At 38.6% G+C, this 22,399-nt stretch overlaps 2 protein-coding genes across 2 annotated transcripts; both read left to right on the plus strand.

Annotated features, from left to right (window-relative positions):
- Positions 1-809: 809 nt before the first annotated feature.
- On the plus strand, positions 810-15,602 carry LOC124296877 (uncharacterized). The gene is made up of 10 exons (XM_046747256.1): positions 810-905; positions 1,300-1,548; positions 1,820-2,141; positions 2,441-3,589; positions 3,666-4,159; positions 4,337-4,634; positions 4,708-4,779; positions 5,901-6,054; positions 6,128-6,271; positions 15,477-15,602. The coding sequence occupies exons 4-10, from the start codon at positions 3,075-3,077 to the stop codon at positions 15,600-15,602; spliced, it is 1,803 nt and encodes a 600-aa protein (XP_046603212.1). The 5' UTR covers positions 810-905; positions 1,300-1,548; positions 1,820-2,141; positions 2,441-3,074.
- A 46-nt stretch (positions 15,603-15,648) lies between these two features.
- On the plus strand, positions 15,649-22,397 carry LOC124298937 (cysteine dioxygenase type 1). The gene is made up of 5 exons (XM_046751626.1): positions 15,649-16,115; positions 20,385-20,526; positions 20,636-20,756; positions 21,441-21,610; positions 22,001-22,397. Exons 1-5 carry the CDS (start codon positions 15,832-15,834, stop codon positions 22,034-22,036), a joined length of 753 nt encoding a protein of 250 aa, XP_046607582.1. The 5' UTR covers positions 15,649-15,831; the 3' UTR covers positions 22,037-22,397.
- The last annotated feature ends 2 nt before the right edge of the window (positions 22,398-22,399 follow it).

The raw sequence follows: 22,399 nt of genomic DNA on the forward strand, positions 1-22,399 counted from the left end.
GGACCTTAGAACTGAACGATTATTTGGGGAATGAAACCCCGGGGAAAAACGGAATCCGGGAATAAAATAAGTTCTTGGGGCAAAATGGGACTTAGGGACGAAACAGACCCCCGAAACAAAGTTATAAAAAACGAGTTCTGTGTGAATTTTTTTGAGCGTAAAGCGAGGATTCGCCGTTTTTCTCCGGTTCTATCTACATTCCTTCTGGTGTTTAGTCATACAGAGTCTGATTCATTCCACTCAAACATGTTCTGCCCAATACCACCATCGTTTTCAACGCCTGTAGTACAATTTGGAAATGATATTTTCAATTCTTCTGTTTCACACCACAGAAAAAAAATTATTTATTTATTTTTCATTTCTTACGAACAGTATTTTATAGTGTGCTGTCTAACCGCCTGTTTTGGATGTTTAGATATCCTCAAAGGTATCCGAGTCCCAGAAATTATCCCGATGGAGTGGATCCGTATTACGGTATATCGTTATTCAGTCCGAACCCCTACATTTCCAATATCGAACATTTTTCTCGACCTGAACAACCTCTGCAATACGCGCCGGAACCGAGGATGGATACAACTTGCAGTGAAGAGATCGATCAATGGCACAGCTTGCCCCAGTCCCAGTCTTATGAGCACCCAGTGGCTGAAGATACACGCAAGACTGAATGGGAAGGTCCGAATAACAATAACCGAAGGGGTTTTATGGGGTTACCAATTTTGAGAAGGTTCCTGCCCATCTCCAAAAAGCCGGAACTGACATTCGAGCTCAAAGAACACGATAGGATCAGGTTGATCCGAGAGAGAGAAGCCACGGGTCGATCTGTCGAAAACACACAACTTTCCGAAACTTCTGTGCCCTCCACTTGTGGACGATCACAACGAAGCGGAGACAACCCTACGGAAAATGTGAGTAACGTAATCATTTTTCTTAAAAACTTGAAATACAGTCTCTCAATCTCTAAACTGTTATAAACTTTAGCATTAAGGTGGTCGCAAGTGAGATGGTTCGATATTGGTACAAATAAAGAAAAATTTTGATATTCTACTTGGTCATTATCATATGAAATTTAGAACATTATTTTTTCACAATTTTTGAAAAAAGCTAATTCAAACTCAAAATTTTATGCATATGCCCTGTTGAAAAATGGCGTTCTTAATGCCAAATGAGGTTGAAAGGTTAGGATTGAACAGAAAACTATCTGCACTATGAAATGGTCATCAATAAGCCGTGTTCTTCGCTTGGCAGGGCTCTTGTCTGTGTCCAAATAAGAATTCTAGCCGTAATGATAATTTTTCACAGTCGAATAATAAACTGCCACATCAAACAACAGAGGTTTTCAACCAAGTCTTGAACGAGTACGGACAACGCAGACTATCGAAAGGACCAAAGAAGGTCAAGAAAAGAATTTGTGGTCAACGAAACACGAATGTTGCCTCACAGCAGACTGACTCATTAGTTGATGTGATTGAGCTTCACCCTCCCAGAAGACGAAAAAGTGATGCCATTGCAAAAATGACGAGAAATCTCGCTAACAACTTCGGTTCAAAAGTAGGTGGTTAAAAAATTTCGCCACTCGGTATCAGTCATCAGTATTTGAATTATACTAATAGGTGAAGTTGTTTCAGATCTTGCGTTTGTTTTATACGTATTATAAAATTTTAGTGAACCCCTGCTTGAGGTGTTTCACGGCTTTGATATTTCTGAATGCATTTTTAATAGACCGTTTTATTAGTCAACCAGATCTTAGCTACGCTGCATCGTTTTTACTTTGCGACTGAAGATCTTGAACGCTAAGCATTAAACGTACGTTTCTTGTCAGCCAAAGAAGAATAAGTCTAAAGCAAGTTCTGCTCCACGGGCCAGCGGACATTCACAGATATGGGTAGAACCATGTAAAAATCCAATTTGCGACAATGTTGAAAAGAAAAGGACGAAGCAAGGTCGTAAACGAAGGGACGATATTATAGTACCGAAATCGAGTCGAAATCAGAGAACACAACCTCAAAATTCTCAGACCGAAATGTCCTCTGTCGATTCAAATCGTTATCGAAGAAAAAATCGACGCCGTAAATTCATCGCTAGTGAAGAAGACGAGGAAGATACCACGGATAATAACGAAACATCACACTGAAGGAGGTAGAGTAGGTAAAAACTGATCTGTTATAGTGCCAGTGAATATATAAGTTAACGACTGAGTCTCGTATTTGATTTTGAAAATGTTTTCATCGCATATTTTACACTACACCAAGTCAATGTCACAAAATGGACAATCAACAGCTTACGCAAAGTTTTCTATGCTCTGGTATGCATAAAATAGACCTAAAACTATCAGCCGGTTGCCCAATGCAACGCCATGTTGTCCCAATCCCAATCGCGGAGAAAAACTATACAGTATTTACGTTTTCACGCCGCTTTAATCTGGAATTTATTCTCGTTTTAGGCGTGGCTATCATGCCGAATCTCGCTGAGCGCCGTAAGATGAAAAAACACCAATACTTCACCACTCCTCCACAAGTCTACAATATTTACTGCACCGAATCACTTCCTATACAGCAGGTTCCCATCCTAGTTGAAAACTTATCGAAATCCATTCCGCAACTCAGCTTACCAGTTTATTCACCGACGAAATTAGTGCGAACCCCTCGAAGCAGCGCGGGACTTTTTCGAAGAAATCGTAACCCGAGGGAAAATCGATTAGCTGACTCCTACTTGCCTTATTTCCCAGAAGAGTATCACCGCAAACAGATCGCAAAGCAAGTCAAGCTAGCCCAAAGTCTGGAATATAAGTTGTGTAACTCATAGGTGACGTTGAATTATTACACTCTTTCAGTTTAAACGCCAATCACTTCAAGATCCAGTCATCTGAATCGCAGAACCAGAACAACAACAATCAAATCGAAAATAACAAGCGTCAAATTTCTGGCTCCGAGTATAGACAGAATTTTTTAACACCTCACGGTTGTACGGACGCTGATTTTCGAATCAACTGTGATGGAAAGCCAATCCATTTAATCGATCATGTTCAAGACGAAGATCCATTTCAGGACTTTCAGAATGATCTGAAAAATGCGAATATGGATTCCAACTCTCGGTTAAAAAGTCAAATTTCTGTTAATTCGACTACAGATCCACTAAAAATAAACAAGAAAAAGAAGAAGAGACTCTCATTTTTAGTTGACATTGTGAGGAGGATAAGACGTAACAGCTCTCTGCAACCCACCGTCAGTGTGTATCCAACATCACAAATCTCTGTCAGTGCAAATGTAGAAGCTAAAGAATCCACCAATTTGAAGGAATGTCCAGAAAATTCAGCTGCCGCTGTAACAGACTCTGCAAGAGAAGAACAAGAGTCAAACAGAAGAATGGTTTATAGTGCTCAGGAAATATTAAGTCCCAGACAGCTAATTTCATCGACAACGAATATGTGTTCTATTAGGAAAGATGAACAGCGCACAGATGAAACAGAATCTAAGGATAAAATAACTGATTGTACAGTTGAAGAGAAAACGTCACTACCAGTCAATAAAAGTTTCAATAGTACGCCGAGCTTTGACGAAGTTTTGGCCAAGCTTGAAGAAACTTTGCTAAGGTACAGCGAAAACAGTTTCACTCGTTTCTCTCTGTGACATAAAGTGCTATGAAGTACTATTCGATATTATTTTCAGATATCGATTTGAGACGGACGTTGATTGCAAGCTCTTTACAAATATGATAGTAAAACAATTGAAGCAACACAGCACAAAGTTGAGTTTTAATAACCAAATTATAGCTGAAATGGTGAAAAGAGAGGAAGAGAAAGAGGATTCCAATATTGTCGGAGAATCAAGTGAGCGGGAATTATCTTCTGTCAAACCGAGCACAAGGGAAAAAGTTCCCCATCTTAAATTAGATCAACGTGATAAGAGTCAGAATCTGTTGGAATTACATACCGTGAATGCAAGATCCCACGTGGCCGAAGCCATGTATGGGTCAGCAGCTTCTTCCGCATCAAACATCTGCAAAAACTGCAAATGTGCAAGACAGAAAGAAAATTCGTCCTTCAGGAATGAAGAATTTGTCCAAAATACAATGAAAGAAAACGACGTCGACAGTTGCAGTCGCAAAACATTCTACGAGCGTGAATTGTTGGACCACAGCCGCTATTTAGGGTCCGAAGCAGGTAATATTTTAAAACAGTACGGAGAAGACGAGAAGAAGCGATATCAGCAGAAGTCGAAGGCCCAAAATGTAGACCGTCAGCGAAGTTGGAATCAGGAATGCTTCAGCAATGCTTGTACGATCGTCGAATAGCATTGAGAAATTTTTAAATCTGAAACGTGCTGTTTTTACTCTCAAGGTACATCTTCCAGAAGCTTGAAAAGCACCACTTGGTTTGATGGGAATTTGGAGGGTTTTGTGGGCCGGGATTCACCTACCCGTCAATGCTCAAATCGAGAACATTCGCCGCCAGAGAGAGACCTTTCTGCTAGGCTGTCATTCGAGGCTAACACGAGTCGTTGCAGCTTCATAAGCCCGTCATTCCGAGGAGTTGATCACGTTTATCACGACCAAGACATAGAGCAATGTTTGTATCCACATGCAAATCTCGCTTGTTGTGGCCTTGTCATGTACGGACAAAATGGATCCACGCTAAGGTGAAACTCAATCCAGCTGATGACATATTTTCACGATACATCGTTCAATGCTCGTTATTCTTGATGATTGCAGTTTGGCCCAGGGACAATACTGTCACAGGACAATTCCAGTCTGTGGCACCGTCAGCCAGGGAATCTCACCTAGGTTCGACATCTTAACTTTTCTGTTTTTAAATATTTTCATTAGGTTCCAAACTGGGTAGAGCAATATGGCGTCGAGTTCCGCGATCAGCTGATTGCATTAGCCTCGGTTTTAGTTAGATCGCATGTATATCAAGAAGTGGAAAACTCCGTCCAACGCTTACATTCTGTTTGTAGTCTGCTGAGATGACATGAAAGATAAATAGGGCAAAAAACTTCTTTCAGGCTTATATCAAACAGGTTACGTTTTCTGACACCAGGTAAAGTCTTCGGGAAAATATTTAATCGTATATCGTGCAATGTACCACAACAACTGCAAGCTGAATTGAACTATAAGTCAAAATCGACTTTTGTAATTAAATACGGCCCTGTTAGTTCAGGTTAATTTTACATCTCCATTTTACGATAAGTTTATTAATCTTATTTCGGGATTCACGAATAATTGATCAAGGTGCCTACCATATAATAGGCAGTCACATCTCATTCACGATTTAAAGCCTTATATATGCTGATTATTGTGGAGTTACCAGATTGTGCAATTTTTTACGATACTCATGTAGAAAGCAGTAATTCTCAGATTACGCCGAGAGCGTCGTTCACGAATAATAGCAGCCATCTTACGCAGAAAGTATAACAAGAAACAATAATAATTCAAATAATTTGAATTCATATACGCGATATTTGGATCCAAAATTTTGGCGTGTATAATACGGTGTCCTATTACGCGATCAGTTAATCGTCTTGACCTGGATTTCACCCGAATTGGACTATTAAAAAGGGACGGAAAATTCCGTGCAAGTAGTTACAGTTTACCGTTTACTATTTTGTTATATTAAGTTGACGAAGAGTGGAATATGGGTCTGAAGAAAAACGCTTTTGCAATTGAAAATGAGCTGGTTGGTGTAGTACACGTTCTATTGCGTCTTTTAATGTCTTGGATTTTTGCAATAGCAATTTCGAAAGACACTTCTTAACCTCAAGTTTGACCTCCTTGATTTATCTCAGCTTGCGCCAAATGTTTTCGTTATCTGCCCAGGTCAGATCACGTTACAGTGGATCTAGAAATAATTTATTATTAAAGTCGTATCATGTAGCGTTGATTTTTGTTTTTCATGTCACTTCTAGATACGAACCAAATTTACTTCAATCAACTTCATATCAGGAACGAGATCCATGCTCTCTACAGCGCAATCGTCACAGGAAGAAAAGTAAATGTGACTGCTGCAATCGGTTGCAGAGTACTGAGAGAGTGAATAGAAGACACCAGCATCACATTTGTGTAGGAAAATTTTATGCACTTTATAATTGTCGATGTAGGCATTTACGTTCTTGTTGCATTGTGTTTGGTGCAGAAAGCCGAAAGGAAAAGCGAGCCGGTAACAATTCGTGAAAACAGAACGGATGCGGGAATTTCACCACCTCCGGTCCTGAGGAACTTCGCTAAAGCGGCGAACACCGTTTTGGCCACAATATTTCGACGCTCCACTAATCGCGAGGTAATGAGACTCTCTGATCCAGTTAATACTAGTTGATTGTGAAATGAAATTCGTGGAATACCTACTGCAAAGCATTCGAACGCGCACCGAAATACGTCTAACGCGTAATTTTCTGTGTCAATTTTATTATTCGATCTAGTTTTCAGCCATCGTGGATTCGTTTGCCTGATAAAAGACGCTTTTCTGGGTCAGCATGGCAAAATACGGTTACAGTATACTCTAAAAAATCCTTATCAAACTTGTTGCATATATTCTTAAGCGCCGACAAATTTTCTCGAGTCATACCATTAATGGGGAGGACATTTTTGCAAAAATCCAACGCTAAAATTGGTGTGAAATTTATACCTAAAAACAAAGTACACACATTATATAATTGCCAATTTCTTACCGCGAAGAAATTCTAATAGTATCGTAAGTAAACAGTCGTTTGTCGTTGTTTCGATACCGTTTTCTAAAGATGGCCGATCTCTAACGTAAAAAAATTATTAAATACACAAAAAAAAGTCAACTTGCTTTTGATCAAAATTGTATAAGTAAGATTGACTCAATACCTACATTGAGGTTACACTTATCAACCGTTTGAAAAGTAAATCACGATTATTATTTGCGGTAATGAAATCAAGAAGAACGTAACATAGCCTGAAAGTCAATGTGTCGTCGTTTCATTCCAACCCACAAAAGAGTACCAAACACGAACCTTGTAATATATCGCAAACAGCGCGAAGAACGAAACGGATGACAAGATTGAGTGAAGTCGTCGATCAAAATCTCCTTTAATTTTGCCATATTTACAACCTGTCATGAATTCACGAAGGTTTGACAACTTATCATTTATACATTTTTATTTCTTTTTAGTTATTATTTTTTGTTTTTGGGTTTATTGGTGTAAAATGCAACCAACTTGACTTTTGCGTGAGGTTCAATGTTTTACGAAGTAGAAGAATGTGCTCAAGTACCCAGCGATTGTCAAAATTGGTTGCATTGCTGAATTAACAAATAAATGCTGAATAAAAAGAATTTGTAAAACATTTTGGTGTATAAAGAATTTAATTTATTCAATTAACTACGTATATTGATAGTTAAGCATACGTACATTCAATTGGTAGCAACAATTAGGTCACATCATATCGTTCTCTACGATCCGTATTTTTCATTGTAGCGAAAACAAGTGTCTAAACATGGTGGACGAAAACGTGACGTAGCTGGAAAATCCTAAGAGTATCGTCAATAAGCTCATAAGCCTAGAAGCAACGGGATAAAATGTCTGCCAACTTAGCGCCGAGGCAATTGAGATTGGACAAGCTGTTCAAGTGTTGCAAAAGTTTCTGTCGCCAAAATACCAACAGCAAACAAGTGTGTGGAGAAAAATCAAAGCAAGATAAGACCTCGGGAGAATTGGCTAACTCGCCACTTTCCGAATCGTTGGTAAAGTGCGATCGAGAAATAAAATCAAAGGTGTCCAGCAACGAAAATTTGTGCTGCCCGCAAAAATCACCAAAAAGAAGCATCGCCAGCAGTTCCAGCGATGTTTTATCGCAATGTGCCGGAACTCGTGCCGACAAAATCGAGAACCAACAGGGTGTGACATTGCAGCTGTGCAGCTGTTCGCAGACTGATTCCACAGTCCAATGCAAGGATCACGCTTTTCCGGATCCCGACAAACTGACCGAAATGATAAGCAAGTCGATAAAAGCGGTCGTACAAAATTTGGCCATTGTAAAGCAGCAGGAAAATCAAAAACCTCCTGAACCCTTGGCAACGAATAAAGAGATCCTTACCAGCTCGACTCAATACTCTGAACAGGCGATGCCTTCCGTTAGGCCTGTGAATGGTTCCGGAAGTGTCTGCCGCCCTTGTGGAGACAACGCAAGTCTGAAAAATTGGAAGAGAAGCTGCGATTTCCAGCAAAGATCAACGCTGCATAAATTGCAAGAAACGTATCCGTGGTAAAAAAAAATTATTTTTCATGTTTTCACAAATGTACCATATTTTCGGATAGTTTTGGGAAATATTCAGTACCATTTTTGGAAAAATTTGGATTAATCTGATAATGTTCGAGAAATAGAACTTATATTCTTCCGTTTCTATCTTTCTTACTTTTTCCAACCAAATTGAGTCAGAGGTGAAAATCGTATAAATTTCTATTGAAAACTCATATTTTCTCAGAACTTCATTTTTATCACAAAACTGACGATAACTTTGAATTTTGGCATTTATGCGTATTTTCTTACGGTAACACGTTATGAAAAACTGTGATGGACTTTTCATAGAAATTCGAAATTTGTAAATTGAACTTAATTTGTATAAAAATCAACGAAAAAAATATGGGCACATTATCTGTGACGAAAATAAATATCAAATTTTTACCTTAAATCTGCTACAAAGTTCTCGGAAGTTATTAGATTTTTTCGGAAATTCGTACGAATATTTCAAAGATTCTGAAAATAATTTTCACCAGGGGTCGCACGCCTCTTTCGGAGTCTAGCACGGTCAGTTCGGTAATCTGCAAAGGTGAAAAGGATGTTATGTGGCCTCGAATTGTTCATGCGGCTGATAATCAGTCGGAAAAGCCTCGGAGAGCGAAGAAGACAAGCAAGCCTCGAAAACCTAGCAAGCATCTGAACACCGATAATCGAAGAATGACGGGCAATGTCAATATCTACATTTGCTCTGAGGGAAACGAGGTCAGTGGCCAAAAGAAGAAAACCTCCGAATCGAGCGCAGACAATTCAACCGTAGTAACGAACACCAGCTACGCGTATTCGTCAAGTGACGAGTCTTCTAAAACGATCCAGGACTTGTTACCAGAGAAAAAAAATCCAATAGATGTCAGCTTGAAACGGGCCTTTAGTGAAGAAGAACTGCCGCTGGATTGCGAGTGCCTCCAAGCACCTTCCAACAGCGATGACAGCGATGCTTTCTGTCTCTGCAGCATCTCTAGTCTGAATCCACCTAACGAAACTCAGCCAAAATACAACACACAAGCTTGGACTGAGAATAATAATCGTAATTCACAACGCCAATTCCGTCATACTCGACGAAAGTTTGACACTGACAACGGGTCACCTGGCATCGAAAAAAATCCAACTGGCAATGGCGACGCGTCTTTTTCGAGTTACGGCGAAGGTAAATACAGCTGTTGTGAGGTTAGCAGCAAATCTTACGCACCGCAAAGTAGCAGAGACAAGGAGGGTTGCACTTGTTACGAGTACAAAAAGGAGAGCTTGAACTTCGGCAACCAGCAGAGTGACGTCTGCTGCGAAAATAACTGTCAGCCTCTGAAGAGGGACCATTCTATCAAAGCCAGCGACAGTATCAGAGGCTCAATGTGCGGCGGCAAAAAGCAACAGCCTTCGAGGTGTTCGAATTTCTGCATCGTAGAAGAAGATGAGGAGCGCGTTGGCAACGTTTGCGGGAGAGAGAGTACCGATCGTGAAATAAACAAATGTGGCCGAACTCCGACGGTTCGATCTGTTGCCACAAGAATCTCGGTCGTCAAGGTTGTGAAATCACTTTCGACTGACGTTGAAACTTGCTGCAACGTTGAATCGCTTGTTTCCTGTGCCAAAACAAGTGTGGAACCGGTAGAGTGTCCCAAAAAGAAAGCAACTAGAGAATCTCGTCTGAGATGGTCATTGAACAAGGCTAAAAGCCTTCTCAGGAGAAGAAGCACGTCTGCCGAATCTAAGAAGAGTAAAAGTCCAGTATGCGTTTCGAAGAGAGATTTGTCGAGTGCAAACAACGAGTTACTTGCGAAGACCACTAAAAATGGAACCCTTTCAACACACGGAGAAAGTAATGACGATAAAGAGTTGCAATCTACCATATTTAAAGACTGTGCAGTTGACTGTACAAACAGTTTGGTGTTGATAAAGAGCTCAGTTGTCGATCAGGACAGGTCCAAGAAATCAGCTGACGGGAATAACAGGACCCAACCGTCCTGTTCGAAGATAGGCAGCTTAATTATGGAGACAAAGAATTCATTGCAGTCTCACTGTAACAAAACCCAGGATGACTGCGAGTGTGAGAATCGGAAACTAGGGATTCGAGAAGCGATTCAGCTGTGCAATTGCACCAGTTCAAAAAATGAGCAAAAACTGTACCAACCATCACCAGAAGATGGCGGATTTCGAGTCTGCACGCTGTGCTGCAGAGCAGAGAATGATTGCCGGTGCAATTCCGAAAGAGAAAATTGTCGACAGTCGAAATTTCCATCAAACATATCGTACAGCGAGGATAGGAAATCGCAAATTTGTGTTTACTGTGAAAAACGCCGAGAAAATTGCGTCTGCCAAGCAGCAATGAAGAAGTGCAGCTGTTGCCGGATGCCGGTAGACATCTGCAACTGCCAACGCGTCTACACCGCGACGTGCGATGATTCCAGTTACGGCGAAAACGCGTGTCAATGCGTCGGTCATGTCATTCAGAACCCCGACGGTGGCGATCAGAGCATCAGCGTCACCGCCTGGAAGCCGAAACGAGACGCAAGAAAGAATTTTTCAAAAAATCCACGGGAAGGTGGCTACGCTGATTGTTCTTGCTGCGACAATATCCGTCCTTATGGATCTGACAATCTGCCCTATCAGAGGTTAAGCGTCTTTTCTGACGTGATGACCGAGCTGCAACAAAAAATGAACGAACTCCCGGGCTGTAATCGGTGCGGGAAAATACCCTGCCGCTGTTATATACAAGAACTTAACAATCACTCAAGGTTCGATGTACACTTTTACAGTTATGGGCTTTTACTTTAAGTACCTATAGCTGCTGCTGCGTGGCTTGAAGGGTAAAGAAACAGTAAAATTATTTTCTTTATTCGGTTTTCAAAGAGAAAGACTTCGCTGAAATTTGGTTAAAGAAGTGGAAAAATCACTCGGAATGTAAAAAAAAGTAATTAATACGGCTGATCTTCATGGGCCACTTTACAATCTTTCCGCTCGGATGCATTTCGAGTTTAGAAAATGTTAAAAGAAATTTTTTTATCATTAATAATTGCTATCTAAATAACACAAGAACGATTAAAAAACCGGAAAGTTAAAACGGATTGAATTGAAAAATTCCTTCAAAAAAATTTAGAAACATTAATTTTCTATCATGCCTTGACCTTTAATATTTATTAGCTCAGCAACCGAAGATAAGCTAACATACCAATCGAAGCACAGAAAATCCCGGAGCAGATCACCGCTCTGTCGTGATTACCTCGACGTTGGGCCGTGTAAATGCGGCGGGCGGAAAACACCTCTGTTAAAAATTTGCGACCGATGTAGAACAACACCGTGTAGATGCAGGAGAAGTAGATCCACTCAGAGAAAACCACAAGCGAAATGCTACTACTGCAAATCTTCGCCGTGTAGGTAAATCACTTCAATTATTTGTTGTTGCAACTAATGCAGCTACGACCAAGGGTGTAGAAATAGAAAATGAACACACAAACTGAACTTGATTTGGGTGTATTCAAGGTGCCATAGAAATCGAACTATATACAGAGTTATTGTGGTACAAGAGTAATTACTCTGACGATACTCATATCACGACTGACCTCCTAATTCCTCAGCTCATTCTTACACCTCTATGACACACTCACAAACATACATGCATACATTATACATGGCATCATATTGCTTGTAACATTTGTATTCTTGATTAGGGCAACATGGCGATGTTTCGGACAATCAGCTGATTGTTTTAGATGAATTTCAGAAACACCAAGGCACCAAACATGCCGTGCAAGCTGTTGAACTGTTATTTTGTGACACTGAATCGATTCAGAGTGAAATATGCAGAGGAAATACACTTTCATTATCAAATACAACGGCCATGACAGTTTGCATGATACCTATATTTACTACCAGCAGATGGCTCCCTCGAAAACAATCTCGTAGCAATCGTTTAACTCCAAAGCAGGCATTGAAAAATCGAAATTGACTACTTAATCTGAAAAAACTTATTTTAAATCGTACGATTTGCTTCATAGATGCGAATTAAGCAAGACGAAACTACCCAAAGTCTGTAAATGCAGCGGCTCTCCATCCCGATTTCTATCAAAAACCGCTGCCCAAGCGTCCGCAAGAAGTCCCGGTAGAATTTCTCGGGGTTGTCGATGCTGCAGTTGTGGCAAGCCCAGCTGTGAATCAGCACTGCCTAACAAAAGTCAAGAGAGGCGACGCGGCTAGTATATCTCGTTCCATGAAGTACTTGCAGTTCTAAATCACGTGCCGAAAGGTTTTCGAGTTATTATTCTTATCTGTACAGCACACGAAAACTCCCAGTGTCTTCGTCGTTTAGAACCTTAAAAAGTTACGTTATCGAAAAAACAATTCCAATTTAAATAAAAGTCCTTTGTTTCTAGTGCATTTTATTTCCTATTATTTTTTTTTATCTTGTACATAATGCGTGATTAATAAAAAACAAAATAAAGTCAAAAAAATCGAAGTGGGAGCTTGCAGATTATAAAATTCATATATTCATAATCCATGAATAAATATTATTTCTCAATGACTAGAAATTATTATCATGTGATTTGATTAATTAATTACGTAACTGTATCATACACTGCACGCATTATCAAACGCTCACACAAATTCAGCACAACGAAAGCGAATTACGAAACGTCTACGGCGCATCAAAACAATCGTACCACATGGCCTTGCTTTCTGCTTAAACATATTGTTATTTTTCTATAATTGTTAAAGTTACTCTAAGAATTTATTATTTGTCGGCGAATCTCGAGTGATTTTATACTTAACAGTTTTATCATGTTTTTTTCTCTGGATATATCTTGTTTATGATAAATGTTTTCTTAAATTTTTGTGCGACAATGCCCTCTGACATAGAATGTTGAAATTTTATTCACTCGGTGAAATTCACATTGACACAAATGGAATAGATATTTAGTTGTAGACTAGAAAAGTGAAAAATTTATAAAAATAAGATTGGTGTAAAGAAAGTCTTGCAGGAAAATCCCAAGCCAGGTCAATGTTGTCTAGAAAACGCCAGAGTTCCACATTTAGCAAGAAAACACCGCGCTGAAGAAACTACGAATATAATAGTACATTATGTGTACGAATAATCAACTTTTGTTCCTGCGTTACATATATTATATCCGACTCAACTTTGGCCACATTATTGACTCGAAAAGAAAAGAAGGGAAAATCTAAGAACCGCATACAAGTAGTACATGGATATAGGTCGGCGGGAGTGAAAGTGCGCGAGTGGGTCCAGGGCTACAGGCTTTGGAGGGGGTGTAGGGGACGAAGACCCCCACTTAAAAAATATACTTTTTAAAAATAAAATAAAATTTGAAAAAATCTTGAATATACAATAAATATAATTCTGTGGCATTTATTTTATACCAGCAACATTAAAAATTCACATGATGATCGATTACAATACCGAGAGATATAGTTCAAAATGGAAAAGACAAAGAGAAAACCAGAAAACTTGAGCAAGAAGTCTTAAAGTTGTCGCCGATTTAGTGCAACATGTAACCTTGGTAACGACCAAAATTTTTGTGAAAATATTAGAGTCGTACAGGTCCCTGGCATTCCTGTATATTTCGTGTAGGGAACTGTGTTCGTTTATGATCGCCCCATTTAATTGGTACCGCGTGGCGCAAGAATGATCCCTCTCTCCCTTCCACGGCCCAACATCCCTTCCCGGCGACGCGGAATACTGTCAGCGCCACGTAGTGGCTGGCTTCGCTAATGGACAAGATTTTGGGCCGAGTACCAGGGAGCTGGAGTCGTGCATGGCAATGCTTACGTTGTTCAAGACTAAGGTTAGGAGAACCACGAGCAGAACGAACGGTTGACAGCTGTCTTCTTTTTCTTTCTCCCTTTCTCTTGCTCTCTCTCTCTCTCTCTCTCTCTTTTGCACTCTCTCTCTCTTTTCAAACCTTATGGAAAATTTAGTGGTCACTCTGCTCGCCAACACACTGCAGCACAAATGCCAACTGTAGGCCGCACCGAAGAATCATATTATAGTAAATTGAATAAATTGAATAAATTGAATATCGTGTGTCTCTCCCAACTTCCTGTTACACATTTTCGTCGCATTTATGAAATGAGTCCCACCAAATGTCACATACCGAGAGCTAAGATGTTACACATCAATATTCGAGAAATATGACCACATATTTCTCTCGCAAATGCGGGAGAACAGTGGTACGTTTTTCCCTGCAGATGAGGGAAAAAAGTTAAGAGGGAATAATATGCCACTTTCGTCCCGCTTTTCAGTTCAACAAAGTTAACATTATGGTTGAGTTGGGAATAAACAAGAAAATCACGCCAAACAAATAACTAAATAGTCGAAGGTCGTACATGTCCTTCAACGCGGCTTGTTTCTCTTTTATTATCCATGGGTTTACCCATTTACAATACTCAGTTAATTGCCAGATGTGAACGCTGGCCTACCTGGACTGTAGGTACGCGAAAGCGTGGAAGGGTCGCGTATTTAACTTTTACAGAAGTGCCTGCATATATGTTCCCATTTTCCTTCTATGTATAAAATTTCCATTCCTGCAACCGTCATTTCCGACATAAATTCTTGACCCATCCTAAATCTTAATCAATCACAATAATCGACCAATACGAAGAATCGATCAATCAAAAAAACTCCTAGACCCTCCGCTTTTCCAAAATCTTTTAAATTCTGTTTTCGATCATCATCAAAAGGTCAAACCCTCAAACCAATAACAACTGTCTGACAAATTCAAGTATCAACCAAGTATATAAACCAAACTAACTATCAAGTCAACGAACTGGAATTATGAATCTACCTGATAAACAACTATTTCGAATTATCACGAATTCAACAAATAAATCACAACATGTAAATATATAGTTAGTTTTTCCAATTCCTCAATTAAATACCCTCGTTCTGCTAAAGTGTCGTGTGAGACAATACAAACTTCAAAGATTCTCTGTTTCAGATAACATTTAATATTGTGACAGACGTTTTCTGGCATTTTGTAATCTTTTTTCTCCTGAACTGCTATTATTGAAATTCTTTAACTATTCCGAAGTTTCTACTTTATGGATAACATACCAGGGTACTTCGCTGTGTTTTCATAGCATTTAAAAAAAAAATATTAACAATGATTTCCACAACTGGTGAACGAAAAATGAAGAAAAATATAACTAAATTTTAAACAAACGTCTAAATCAAATGATAGGAAATGTCTGAGAATATTTTTCACCATGATTTTCAGCCCCACCTACAGGCGCAGTCTTCAGTCCACCTTGTTGGCCTAGACGGCGTGGCTGTTTTTCCACATGACGAACTTAGCATTAGGTTTACAAAAGTCTCAAGTTCGGATCAGACGCGTGGCGAGTGACCGAGGGGAAGGGGGCCCTCAACGCGTATAAGATGCCGTTGTGCCGCCGTTCTTGAGCTAATGTGTCTTGAAGCTTCTGGTGTGTCAGTTGTCGGTGCGTTTGACAGTATAACCAGACCGATTTTGCACGCAGAGTGAAGCCCCGTGTTAAGTGCAAAGTGAATCTGACCGTGATTAGCACCTCGGAAAATATCATTATTCGATATTACTTTTCACTCAAGTTCTTAAAATGCAAGCGGTGCAGGAACCTTTGAGAATCGGCGTTGCCGCTGTGGAGATGAACAATAACCAGCAACTGCAGATCGCCAAAGGCAGGGCGAATCAGGAGTCGCACTTTCCAATGTTTACAAAATCACCGAAACACCAAGTTTTGACTCTTCAAGAACTCATCGGCGAGTTGCATCAAGCCTTCGCCACCGATCTTGTGGACATCGATCATGTCCAGGAACTGATGGCTTCGTACAAAAGTAATCCTGCGGACTGGCGGAGATATGCTAAATTCGATAGACACAGGTAAAGGTTTCTGGATGAAATTTAGCTATTCCTAGGAATTCTTTCGTCTCCTAAAAAAAGTCAGCGACTTTTGGGATCAATCAGGGTACTTTTATCGATAGATGTACTTACTTTAAAATTACGCAACGTAACCATAGAAAGAAAAATTATTCTCCCAAATTTATACACCTAGAATAATTTCTAAATTATCTGAAAAAAATCCGGAATTCTCAGGGCATTTCTTGTCTCGTGGAAAAACTTGGAATTTTCGGGGTCAGTTGCGGGATTTCTTCGGAAAGTATTATAATTGAGAAAAAACACCATTGGAATGACTACCGCATATGAAATTTTCTTCAAATTTTGAACAAGATCTTCTCAAAAAAAAAAACTACGCGCTGCATCGAGATGTTTTTATAAAATACCCGCAAAAATTTCTAAATTTCACGAAAAATCAGAATTTCTCAGGAAATTTTGACTTCGAATTACATGCAGTAGACAACCCGATTAGAATTCATTCCTGACGAAACAGGCAAGCATCGGTAATTTCACTTGAAATTCACGTATTTCAACCATCAACACGGTTTTTTCTTCTTCTATACCTAAAATAAGAAGATACGTAGTTTTTTGTGTAGCGATTTGCTCGCTTGGTTCCGTTTAACGGCAGGTTCAAGTTCGTGGTTTTGCCGTCTGGAATTCACTCGTTCGAACAGACGTGGTAACTCAAAAATGACTGAGTTAACGGTCAAAATGAACGGGAGTAAACCTGTTGCAAATTTCACGCTTGTCACGAAAAAATAGTCCAAATTTTTTCGGTGCCTTCGAACACTCGTTTGAAAAATGCAACTTTTGAGAAGATAAAAATTCACAATTTCTTTTTAAGTCGGTGAAAAAAAAATCTTTTTTGCTCCAAGTGTGTGAAATTCTCAAAATAACTTCTCATTTATTTTTGCTACATCCCTTTATAATAATATGTGTAATTCAATGTAGTATTTATAATTATGTGATGAATCGTACGGAAGCAAAATTGGTGAACCTGTGAACAATTCCTATCGAGTTCTTAATTTAAAAATTTCTGACTTGACTTTTGATGTGAGGTAGGCACAAAATTTCACCCTCGCAAATTGAATTCAAATACCGAATTTTTCGTTTTTCGTAACAGCAATTATTGTATTTCATCAACATATTCGAGAGGTTGGGTAAAAATCACTACACGAAGGCATATCAACACAGGTCGATGAGGTTATCGGCCGGTTTATCATCTTCACTTTTCTATATACATCCGTCATTATTATGCCGCCGCGAAGTAGATCAAACAGTCGAGATGTTGTCAGAAAAGATTGCAGAAGAGCAAGCGAATCATGTGGAAAATAGTTTTTCCCAAATCCGATAAAAATCTTGAAACTTTTCTGCGGAATGCATCGTTAAACCGGGAAGAATTATGTCAATTAAGGAGATGGGTAAAATTTTTCTGAAATATTCAATTTCAGAGTCTCGAAATCATTTTCGGAGAGGTCAAAAGTGTCTGTATATTTGGAGTTGCGGCACAGTCTCTATTTCTTATACTGTTATGCAAACTTGTTCAACTAGTCGGAGAAAAACTATGATTACATTCGAACAATGAATATTTCTTAATATTCCCGAAAAAAATTTCGGAGATCTTAAATAGTTTGAAAAATACTGAAAATGTCTAATAAATTCTATTTATATTTATTATCATGTTCTCATTACTCTTGGGTGATATGAAATGCACTTTCAGAGATTCGATGTTGAGATTGTATCAAAAAAAATTTCAGGAAACCGGTAACTTTTTAAATGCCGTAGAAGTTTTTCACAATACGTTTTAAAAATTTTTTGTAAAATTTTTGAAAGATTGTTAGCATTGATCTATTGGTGTCTTGTAATCGATTTCAAAAATATGTTTATATAAAATTCCAAATTCAATTCCTCTATAAAATGGACATTGAGTTTTACTTTCTTACGAATCCAACCTCTAAATATACATAAAAAATTTTGTAAAATCTCAAAAAGTGCTAAAATTACGTGTAAATAGTAACAATAAATTCGAATGTTCGTTTTTATTCACAACAGTAAATAATATTTTTACTTTGACATTTTCACCGCTAGTACGACTAAAACCTTCGAGCACAGTGAAATGGTGGACTAAAGCAAAGTAGCGGGAAGTGACAAATGACTGTCTACCTGTCGCACAACTGTATGCGTACTTAAACGTGTAATTGACACCGTTGCCTCGACTTTCTGCACGTTAAAATAATTACGTACAGCGCATTCCTTGTAATGTGAATGTGAAATAATAACGAGACCGTTAGAACAAGAAAATAGGCAATTGGCTAATGGCCGGCGACAATTATCGAAATAGAAATCACTCGAATGGTGAAAATTCGTGTTTATGAACGATGTACAATTTTATCGAAAAGCTTAATATCGGTGAAACTTTCCATGTATCTGTATTCTTGTGACGTATGAGCACCGGTTCCAGGTTTGACAAGTTTTGAAGTATTGATAAAAAGATAAAAGTAAGTTTACAGTATGGAAATTTTGAGAAAACCAAGTAAACAAATTATTATGTTATTAACAATTCAAAGCAGATCTGATATCAGGGGCGTATAAGTCGCGGTATCAAAGAGAATTTGCGCAAATTTAATATATAATGATAAATTTCTCAATGCAAACAGCAACAAACAAAACAAAACACTATCTGAGATGGTATGGCGGCAAGCTGTGGATTTTTATATTATATGTGTGCGTGAATTGTGAAACTGTATAATATTTACGGGCCATGAGTGTAAAGTTCAGACTTATTGTGTACCCGATAAAGTAATAACGCAGCTTGATTATTAAACTGGGTTTGGTATTTGTGAATGAAAGTTCTAGCTAACCGACAATAATAATTGCTGTAACAGTCGTACTCTTATTTCTGAATCATGGGCAAGTGCGGTTCTAGCTCAACGACTCATTGCAGGTGTTGTTATAATTCCTAGATGCAAGGCTTTTTGACCAATCTCGGCTACATGCAATTATACCTGCAAGACCATTCGAGGTCGCGTTCATTCGTCATGCAAATATCTGTTAAACGCAACCCATTACGGCTTTTAAATGCCTGTTTTTCTTTCAAACATCGCAAGCCTTTGGCGAAAGTTCTGAGACATTCTTAATGCTTTTATTAGCGGAGCGTCGAGAAAAATCGAAGGTAAGGACAGCTCTCGATTTATTCAACTTGCGATTGGAATATTTCCTATCATGCTATATTATTGCAACGTTGACCCCTGTTTCCAACTAAACAATTATAGATAAGGAAGCCTTGCTACAACAAACATATTAGTTTACTTTACGTGAATATCTGTTTTTTTACTTATTTGTTGTGCAGCTTCCTCCAAAAAGACAACTTAGATCATTTTAATTCATTATTTCACTTCATTTAGAAATATTTTTCTGTAAATATTATGGTGAAAAGTCAATTCAGTCTGTTATGAGAAGAAGTTAATTAGCGTCAGTATATATCTGTTCCGAAATTCCGAAAATTGAGGCCCGGCTATTAGACTGAAATCAAGATCGTTACCATTTTTACAGAATAAGCAATAACTTTCTTATCCAATGTTCCATGTAAATGAAAATTGATAAAGTTTGATATTCCAACCAGAACCATCACTCCAAATTTTAATGATTTATGTCTAGCTGTTCGGATGTGATCGTGGTAGATACGATTTAAAAAAAATCAGTAATACCTTGCTTATTCATTGCTCGTTTTTTATCATAATTGATATGAATTGAAATTTCGTTACCAAAAACGTACTTTCCATCTTTCAAAAATTTAGGTCCAACTGTTCAACTAAAATCGTCATCGTTACCATGTTTACAAAATTATTCATAGCTTTCTTTCCTGGTGTCGGTTTTTAACAAAAATTTATGGAGACCGAGATTTTGAGTACAAGTAACTTCCTTCCGAATTTCAAGCCAATACGTTTATCGGAACAGCTGAAATCTGGGTTGAAAACGAAAACGAAAAAGTTGAAGATGAATTTTTTTACCTTTGGCTCTTAATAATTCAGAAACAGTTCGGTCAAGCTCATTCTAATTTTACGGGTAGGATTTGATTGTTAAGCTTCGTGGTTGCGAACACTTTATCAAGAAGAAATGGGTGGTTTCGGAACTATTGTTTACGCATTATTTACGTGTAGAAATAAGTGGGCTCCAATTCTCAGTCCCATCTTTCGCCATAAATCTCCGATATTGTATCAAACAGAACTTGAAATACAACTTGACATTTTTAAGGTATACAAGAAACTTAGTTGACGCAGGAAATGGGAAATTCAACCTCATCGTCCTCTGTTGGGGCGAAGGCCATGGATCCGCCATTCACGACCACGCGAATGCTCATTGTGTGATGAAAGTCCTTCAGGGCGAACTAGCCGAGGTAACTAATGAAGAATGGTTGTTTACCTTCAGTTTACCTCAGTAAAAAAATGAACGATCCCTCGTTATGAGATCTATAAAGCAAAATGTAACAAAATATTTTATTTCAGGTACGATACGCCTGGCCGCACGAAAAGCAACTCGATGCTAACAACCCGACCAAAGAGCCAGCGGCTATTTATGAGATCGAAAGAAACACATGTGGCCAGAACTCTATCTGTTACATTAACGGTACGTATTCCATTATGATTTCCACTTTTGGATGATTGGGTTACTTATGGTTTGGCTTATCGGGTCCTTAGTGCAGGTGTCCTAAAGCCAATATGGCGTCGCAGTCAGTGATCAGCTGATCGAACATTGCCGATGTATTTCTCAAATATCAAGGCACAGAAGAGGTTGTATAAGCTGTTGAGCTGTGATTTTGTGCCATCAAGTTGATACAGACCAAAATAAATTAGCGGTGAACAATTGCTTGTATAATTAAATACAACCAGTATATTAGAAATCATATTATACGCGTCAGATATTGCCTATCTGCATGTGTAACACACGCTGGTTTTTGTAACACCTGTGAAGGAAAGTTTGGTTTCAGAAGTACCCAAGGTGCCACGTAATATGATGTATAAAATCGTTGTCGATCTAACTCGGAAGATTTATGGGGAATTCATCTATAAATAAAATAAGGCATTGTTCATCAGAATTGGACGAACAATATAGATTTTATCGTGAACGGAATGGCGGAACAAGACGATTTCTCCGTATTCTGTTCACAATGATTATGTGTATATAGTTCAAATTTAAAGTAGAAACTTTTTTCTTGCATCGAAGAATTTTTTTGGAAATAGATGTGACTTCATGACTTTCAGTTAGACTTTTTTCACCTGTGTTACTCATATTCTTAAAAAATACTTTCAGATTCTCTTGGATTACATCGTGTCGAAAATCCCAGTACCGTGAATCCTGCGGTATCCCTCCACTTATACTCACCACCGTTTACGACGTGTTCGGTGTTCAACAAGCAAACAGGACAGCGAACGGCCTGCAAAGTAACCTTCTGGTCAAAATTCGGAGAACCACGCAACCGGGTAGGTCAATTGCACAGCTGCAGTATCGCGAATTGGACTTGCAAGAAAGCAAAAATACTTTTTTTCTTATACCTATATTAACATGGATTCACACAACGATTCACACAACGAAAGTAAACGTTTGATATTGTTAATTTACTGCTAAAAGTCATTAACAGTACCTAGAAAGCCACAAACAGCAAAACGCAGTTTGAATGCGTCCCGTTATTGTGACGTCATAACATGGTGTCGAATATGGATTTCACAGTTAGATATGAACAGTGACGTCACGCATATCGAATCATTCAAAAATGTACAACTTCAGAAAATATCATTTTCAACGCGTGATCATATTTGCGTTGTGCACTTTATTCAATCATCATGACTCATTTCAGTGTTTTCTGTCGGCAGGTAATTCAAGAAGAGAGAGATCCCGAAGACAATTGAAAAACGTGCACTTCCCGTCAAAAAGGAAAGCACAACTACGGGGAGAAGGTTTCATTCGTTATGAGATATTCTACGAATCCGCGCGCTACGATTATTTATATACCTATGTTAATTTCTAGTTTTGGACGCTTCACCATTTTAGTTTTGGGTCACTGGACGTTTACTTCAAATCTATGTATAGTTCGTATGTTTAAGGCATTACAATATTCTGATAGTAAATAGTAAGTATATATAGGTTCAACTTCAAGTACCAATTTAATCCGGTAACTTATAACATAAATAGTTCTCTCAAGCACTGTTACATTAGGTATAGTTTTTGTAAAACAAATGATGTTTTTGAAATGATATTTTTTTACGCCAAGT

The sequence above is a fragment of the Neodiprion virginianus genome, chromosome 2 (genome assembly GCF_021901495.1).
Source record: "Neodiprion virginianus isolate iyNeoVirg1 chromosome 2, iyNeoVirg1.1, whole genome shotgun sequence".
Classification (NCBI taxonomy): domain Eukaryota; kingdom Metazoa; phylum Arthropoda; class Insecta; order Hymenoptera; family Diprionidae; genus Neodiprion; species Neodiprion virginianus.

Coding starts and splice junctions, on each gene's coding strand:
- LOC124298937 (XM_046751626.1), top strand. CDS start 15,832: ATGCAAGCGGTGCAGGAACCTTTGAGAATCGGCGTTGCCGCTGTGGAG. Junction 16,116..20,384: donor GCTAAATTCGATAGACACAG/GTAAAGGTTTCT, acceptor GACATTTTTAAG/GTATACAAGAAACTTAGTTG. Junction 21,611..22,000: donor TCGGAGAACCACGCAACCGG/GTAGGTCAATTG, acceptor TTCTGTCGGCAG/GTAATTCAAGAAGAGAGAGA.
- LOC124296877 (XM_046747256.1), top strand. CDS start 3,075: ATGGATTCCAACTCTCGGTTAAAAAGTCAAATTTCTGTTAATTCGACT. Junction 4,635..4,707: donor CAAAATGGATCCACGCTAAG/GTGAAACTCAAT, acceptor TGATGATTGCAG/TTTGGCCCAGGGACAATACT. Junction 4,780..5,900: donor AGCCAGGGAATCTCACCTAG/GTTCGACATCTT, acceptor TGTCACTTCTAG/ATACGAACCAAATTTACTTC.